At 24.7% G+C, this 7,544-nt stretch overlaps 2 protein-coding genes across 2 annotated transcripts; both read left to right on the top strand.

The window, feature by feature from the left end:
• Positions 1-589: 589 nt before the first annotated feature.
• On the top strand, positions 590-823 carry OCT59_010602 (uncharacterized protein; the record flags this gene model as incomplete). Its single annotated transcript, XM_066136022.1, has 1 exon — positions 590-823. The coding sequence occupies one exon, from the start codon at positions 590-592 to the stop codon at positions 821-823; it is 234 nt and encodes a 77-aa protein (XP_066000697.1).
• Positions 824-2,430: 1,607 nt separating this feature from the next.
• OCT59_010601 (uncharacterized protein) lies at positions 2,431-3,966 on the top strand (the record flags this gene model as incomplete). The annotated part of the gene is made up of 1 exon (XM_025326967.1): positions 2,431-3,966. One exon carries the CDS (start codon positions 2,431-2,433, stop codon positions 3,964-3,966), a length of 1,536 nt encoding a protein of 511 aa, XP_025173601.1.
• Positions 3,967-7,544: the final 3,578 nt, after the last annotated feature.

Here is a 7,544-nt window from a genome sequence, read left to right as displayed (position 1 = left end):
TTTATTATTCAGTAATATTTTAGTGATTTTACATACAATTCAATTTATTTATATCAAAGAATTTTTTAATTATAATGTTATATTTGGGGGACGAAGTCCCCCGGCAAATCGCATATTCTAGTTATTTCTTTTTAAATTTCAACTATTATATTAATTATTTCAAAGATTCTGTTGCTATAGAATTAATTAATAATTTTAATTTGGATATATAGCTGTTACTAAAGATAGTAGAGTTTTATAAGATGAAAAATCAGTAATAATAAAGCACATTAACTATTTGAAAGAATAGGTAGAACAACATTCTTTAAGATAAAAATATAAACTTAAAAAAATATTTTCGCGTTTTCTACCACAATTTATATATAAAAACGCTATAACATTTTTTTAACCCGAATCTGCCATTTTTTTATAACAAAAATCACTTTTTTTTAGTTATTCCCCATCTCTAGTCATGAATACCGTGCAGTTGTGGTCAAAAAATGTGAATCAAAGGAAGCTACTTTGGGTGCTATGGAAGAACTGTAAGTATAATATAGTATAATTCCACTCTACTAGTATTAAACATGATTGTAAACGCGAAACTTCTGCTATGCTTACAGATGCTCGATGTGGTGTTGATTCTAATAATGTGCCTGTTATTACCGCCACCTTCGAAGGACTAGATTCGGGCATCGATAGATCTGCATATGATTTCAGTATAGAACATGCCTATTATATATACGTCATTGAACCTATCTTCATGAACGGTTATAGTAGTGATATGTTTAATACAAACAGTACGTATGTTGGAAGCAATCCACATACCATGCAAAATACCTTATGATCCTCGCAACCTTCCACCATCTGGAACAATGGTCATGATCTCATTAACAGTCTATCACGGCTGTCATCGCGATAATGATAGTGAATTAGCGTGCACAATATGTGGGTGAGTATATTTCGGTATATTCCATAATTATTTCAATATGCATTTTTCTTAGAAATTGATTTTGACTAATAAGTTATAAGTGTACTACGTGCTGAACATTAATATTGAATCAATAACATGTTTAATTTATTAAAGTAAAAAAGTAATATAGTTAAATTTTTATAACAAATGTATTTTCGCACTATTTATTTTTATTTTTATTATAATAATAGCATTATTATTTTTTGAAATTCTATTATTATATTCAATAAACCTAAGAAAAATTTCGAGATAGAATTTTTCATTGAAAATTCAACTTCTATAGTGTTACATGACATGATATTTAAAAGTGATTTTTTAGCTTTAAAATAAAGGTTTTTACTTTAAACCACTAGGAGTGATCATCATCATTGGCCAGAATTATCAATTTTTACTAGTACCATATTTTTTTAATGCTGGTCGATTGTCATAATTTCAGTCACTGGTGATCATCACCCTTTAGTGATAGTTAAAAAAATTCTAAAATAAATTCAAAAAACTAAAAGAAAAAAAAAATTTTAATTGACTTAAAGGTGACATTCGTTATCCATAATACAAGTATTATACAATTTACCACGATATATAAAATTTTCCCGAGTTATACCAGATTTTCATATGTTAACGAAGTTTCTTATAATGTTATAAAGCGAGTTATTTACCTGTTTTATTATACCGCATTATTTTTTATGATTATCTATATTTAGTCTAACACAGCCACTACTACTTTTCTAGCAGATAGTGGAGATAAAACCTGAAACAGCAAAGAATTTTTACATTTTACTCGATAATTCAGCTATGCTTTAGAGGGAAATTCAAATAATATAAATTTGCTTTTAGAACATTATTTTTTTAAAAAATGGGAATTACAGTATTGTTTTTTGCTCATTTTACATTGTAAATTATAAATTTTATAGGAGTAAGAGTCATAAGTAAATTGCTATGAAATTTATTTAAATGCTCAAAATCCTATTTAATAATTTGTCCAATTTTTTTTTTTTTTGGAAAAACAAGCGAGTATAATTCATGTACTTTCATATGTAGGAATTTGTTATATTAGCGTAGAAGAGAGGTATAAGTGATCAGATCATTTCAGAAGATTTGCCCGAATTAACTTGTGAATCATAAAATTTTAAAATTTTTCAGAATGATTTTTAACATTATATACATGCATTTTAGTCGGTAGATTATGTAATCGTTTAGTGATTCCATTTTCAATTCCTAATTTTTGAAAATTTAAAAAAAGCGTGTGTAACTGTTTAGATCATCTATATAAATAAATTCTGTGTAACCTTACGACTGTGACGTTACCAAAAATTTAAAAAAGCGAGATTTATATGCCGATCATATAATCCTGTTAAAGTTGCACCTAATTTTTGAAACATGTTACACATAATTAGCCAACATTAATTGTATAAATTGTGCGACAATATCGGAATCATTGCTCCGAAAACCTAACTTTTCACTTTTCACTTTCAATTACAAATATGTCATGTTCAAAAATATTTTCAGGAGATTTACCTGAATTAACATATGATGTTATAAAATATTTTCAGAAAGATTTTTCAACTTTATATTCATGTATTTTAGTAAACAGATTATGGTGTCGTTTAGCAATTCCATTATTATGGGAGGAACCATTTTTGATTAGTACCAGTAGCCATATAATTATTAAAATTATTAAAATTTACTTGAATAATTTAAATGATGATTTTAAAATGAAATTATATGAATATAAAATTATTAATAATTCATTACCTTCAAAGAATATGTTGCTGTTTGATTATCTCAAGTTTTTAAAATATTTGAATACACATAATTTTATTTTATTTGTTGATACATGGTTAGATTATGCTATTTATAATTTAAAACCCGAAAATATATTATATGATTCTGAAAAAAATTTTAAGAAATTAGTTCATATGTCATTATTTAAAATTTTTATTGAAAATGAAGTAAATTTAAATACTCTTGTAATTGAGATTTCAGGTAGTAAATATGATACATATCTTGAGAATAATCTTGAGTTAATTTTACAAAATCAAAATTTTATTCAAAACGTTAGAAATTTGAAACTTCATATCTACAAATATGAAGAAAATACGGTAATTAATAATCATATATCGCAAATAATTCATTCACATCAAAATCTTAAAAAAATTTTCTTATTTGACTTAAGTATCAATTATTTATCTTTATATCAATCATTATTATTATCAAAAGATCATAATTGTTCAAATACTTTAAATACAATCGTTTTATATCAAATTAAATTAAAATTAATGAACAATCTTGATAAAATATTTGAACAATTAAATGTTTTAGAAACTGTTCATATTATTTATTGTTCATTTTTGAATAGTAATTTTATTCAACAAATTATTAATTCAACTAAACCATTTAAATTAAAATCTTTAATTTTAAATGAGGTACCACAATTTGAGTCATTACAACAATTATTACTAAAATGTGGTGATTATTTAGAAAATTTTGGCGGGTGTCAAGTTTATTATTGTAATCATGATATATCACAATTATTAAACTATTGTAATAATATCAATTTTCTTTATTTTAGTGAGTATGATGAAAATAAGAATTCTACTTATCAAAAAATCAATTTAATTGAAAATATTAAACAAAATCTCAATTATCTTTCAATCAAAATATTTCCACCAATTAGTAGTTCAATCATATTAAAAAATCTAGGACAAGTTCTCCCTTCTAAATTAGATTACATAAGTTTGGATTTAAACATTGAAAAAGAGGATTTTAAAGTATTCTTAGAAAATTCTCAATATAGTTTTATTAATAAATTGGTAATACTACAATATGGTGGTGATGATATTTTACATTGCATAAAGGACTATTGTATTATGAGAGTCAAGTATTTAGCTATTAGGGATCTTGAGAAAGAATTGTTTGATTTGAAAGACGAAGTGAGGGAATTGGAGTTACATAATATTAAAGTTCAAAGATATATTGATTTAGATATTAGAATTTATGACTTTATGAAAGAATATTGATTAGTTAAAGAATATTTGATTAATTATAAAATGACAATAATGTTGCTTTATATATACAGTATTACTTTAATAATGGTATGATGTGATGCGAATTTACAAATATTCAATCATTTTTAGAAATGAACCTAGTCCACTGGTTTAATTCTATTATATTTAAAATTTAAATTGTATAGATAATATAGCGTTTTTTTCTATCCTATAATTCAATATGATTTTACTTAATTCGTATTTTTAAATCATTTTTTTGTTTCCAAACATTTCAAACAATTAAAACTCGCTAATAATCTAGGAATTTAAGACCTCATTGTGGATAAATGGGTTTATTTACTATTATTAAAACAATAATTAAAGGAATAATATTAAAGACAGACAGATTTAATGTCATTAATTATAATATGGTTTATTAAAAATACTCTTTAATACAAACGTGAGTTTACAACTTTAGAAAGTTCATGTTCGATAAGCCTTGTTCATTCATCATGACTGAAGTTTAATTGATCAGGTGAAGGTTTTCAAATTTAAGCTTTTAGCTACTTTATTTTGGAGCTTAATGATATAAATAAATAAAATCATGTATAATCACTCTATTAAATAAACTACACGCAAATTTCACATAATACATATTAATTTCTTGACTAATTAATATACTGTACTTGCATATAATAAATTCCAGTTGCGTATGTACAATATAAAAATTTCTTTCTTGAATATTTTATTTGTTCGCTGCATTTACTTTTTATTGGCACTTTTTATAATACTATGGGCTAAAATTTAACATTTAAAACTAAAAATATAGTAATTATTTTAGCGATAATTTCTTTAATTTGTTAAATATTTTTGCATAATATGTATATCCAGAAACTTCCAATCAGTGAATGATATATTTACAAAATTATTCATTAATTAAATTTGATTTGTCCTGTTTGTGCAACATTTTTTGAGTTAATAGTATATTTAGGTTTTCGTTGTATAAACTAAAATGATTTTTGAATTCTTCTAATGATCGGGTAATCAATGTGCTAAAAAAATTGACAAAAATCATAATGATGAATTTGTGACATTTATTATACAGTATATTTATCTTAAATAATATTTTAGGACCCCGAAAGGTCTCATATAGTGATATAGGTGGGTGCAACAAAAAAAAACTTCTAAGCATCTCCTTCTAGGCCGGAGTAATAATAAAATAAGGAATAATTTCCTGACTGGGAATTGAATGTTCGGTTACCTGTAACTCTTTAACAAATATATCGATCAAAAAAATAAATTTGGGATCAAATTTTTTCGTGTATGGAAATATAGAAAAAAAATTAAAAGTATTATCATACTTACAATTTTTATAATTAATATGAATTTGGAAAAAAATGAGAAAACTTGTACAATGGTTCTTTTTTCTTTTTTTTAAAAAAAAAAAAAGTTTCAACGTATTTTACAAATAAACCAATTTAAGCTGCTACCCTTTATGCATTTGCATGACCAATAGGTTTAATTCCAATCATTTATTCAAAAAAAAAGTTCATAAATAGGATGCCAACTTATAAATCAAATAATAGATCAGAATAAAATTAGGAGTACATTCATTCGGATATCAAGAATATGCAAAAAAATTTCGTTCGTCGTTCGTACACCCGTCACGTGAGTGGTAAAGCAAATATTTTACTTTTCACAAAGATCACACTGTTAAAGATATGAGCAATATCAAATAAATCTTTATTATTCCTTCATAATATAAAAGCTAAATGAAAATGTACAACCATCACAATCACCAAACATATTTTTGATTAATATTATTAATATTCCACGAAACTATTATACATTTACAGATAGATCATGTGAAATATTTCCTGAACATGATAGTAAAGTTAATTTACGTGGCTTTTGAATAACTACAAAAATGTTATGAATGTACTGAAGCGCGGATAGACATCTCTTATAATTAAATAACTTACTTTAAACTTCTCTACTACTCAAATAATATTTCTAATTTGCGATGGACTCATTCCGGAATCTGGTGTAACAAAAGCCCGATTAATTACTATTATAAACGTAAAACATTTATAATTTAAAAACTAACGAATTTGCAAATTATCTTTCTTAATACAAGACGAATTAAAAGTTTATATTATTATGTTAATTTTTTTTAGACTAAAATTTTCATATCAAGTGGATGAGTTAATGCCTACATCTTGGTTATCCCCGCATGACGTTGCCATTGTCATTAAATTTTGATTAATATCTGTTGTTAGATTAGCTTACGTTATATATTATTATTCTCTTTCTTAGAGATCATTGCGGGCATTCACGAGTCACAGAATAAAAAATAGCTAAATTTGATTAATTTTTCATTCTAATAATTTTTATAAAGCCAATATAAAAACTAACATTAGATATTAATCTTGTTTTTATTGCATTTGTATATTTGTATATTTAAAGAAAATATAATGAGACGGTCTTATTATCCAAATTTTAAAATAAATCATCATAAAATAGATGCTCTTATTGTAAAAAAAAATTATTAAAATCGGTTATACCATAAAATAAAATAATATTTGACATTAGTTTCTAAGTTAGAATTTAAAATTTAAATAAATTAATCGTATTCGTATTATTTTTAGTTAAAATTTATCATTTATATTGAGTATTTATTGTTAATTAAATGTTATTGCAATAATAGATATACAAACCTATATATCCCGATACAGCTGTTTAAAAAAAATATCGATATATCAAAATATCAGTACATGGTGGAAAACTATAATGCGGGCCAAAATCTAGTCCTTTCCGGCATTATGATGAACTTTTTGACCAATCAATAATAATTTCAAAACTCATGATCGAATTTAGGTTAGACCGTAATCGTTCAATAAAAAAAAAAGTTCTATATATACTTATTTAGAAATGTTGATTGAAATTATGACTAAATTATGTGATGCAATGTAATGTAACATTGATAGCATCGCATTTTCAGCTATCTTCAAGTATAAATAAATTGTTCTCTAAGATGAATTAAAATTGAATATTTAATTTTTTTTTTTTTTAAAAAAAAAGACTATTTTTCAAAATGTCAAATTTATTATTTAAAATTCACCCTTAATCTTCTACATTACATACCTTTCAAAGATGACTAACGAACAAACCGGTGAGAACTTATTTCACGTGACTACTGCGTCTCAAGATAATAACGTTAATATCAAATCCAAGACAACCCGTCCAAGTTCATTTAGTAATATTGTCCAGCAACTCACAAGAAAATATCAACTCACAAAATGTTATCTCAAATTTCTTTTACAAACCACAATTTACGATATTAGTTATCGGGAAATATCAATATCTTTTAAACTTGATTTTAGACAATAATCAAAATCATGCTCAACCAAATAATTCACATGAATTTTATTTTCTCAAAGTTGAAGAAAAAAATCTTATAAAGTTACTTGTGTGTTAATTTCACATTCATCAGTCATCGAATTAAAATATTCATGAAGTTGAATTTATCGCCGTTTTCAAATTAGTGCGACCCCCGCGTGTCACCTCTAAGGAAATCGATTTCCAAAAATTTGCGAAAACCCGGAATTTTC

The sequence above is a fragment of the Rhizophagus irregularis genome, chromosome 19, assembly GCF_026210795.1.
Source record: "Rhizophagus irregularis chromosome 19, complete sequence".
Taxonomy (NCBI): domain Eukaryota; kingdom Fungi; phylum Glomeromycota; class Glomeromycetes; order Glomerales; family Glomeraceae; genus Rhizophagus; species Rhizophagus irregularis.
The sequence above is the reverse complement of the archived record's forward strand: the minus strand, read 5'-3'. Positions and strand labels throughout refer to the sequence as shown.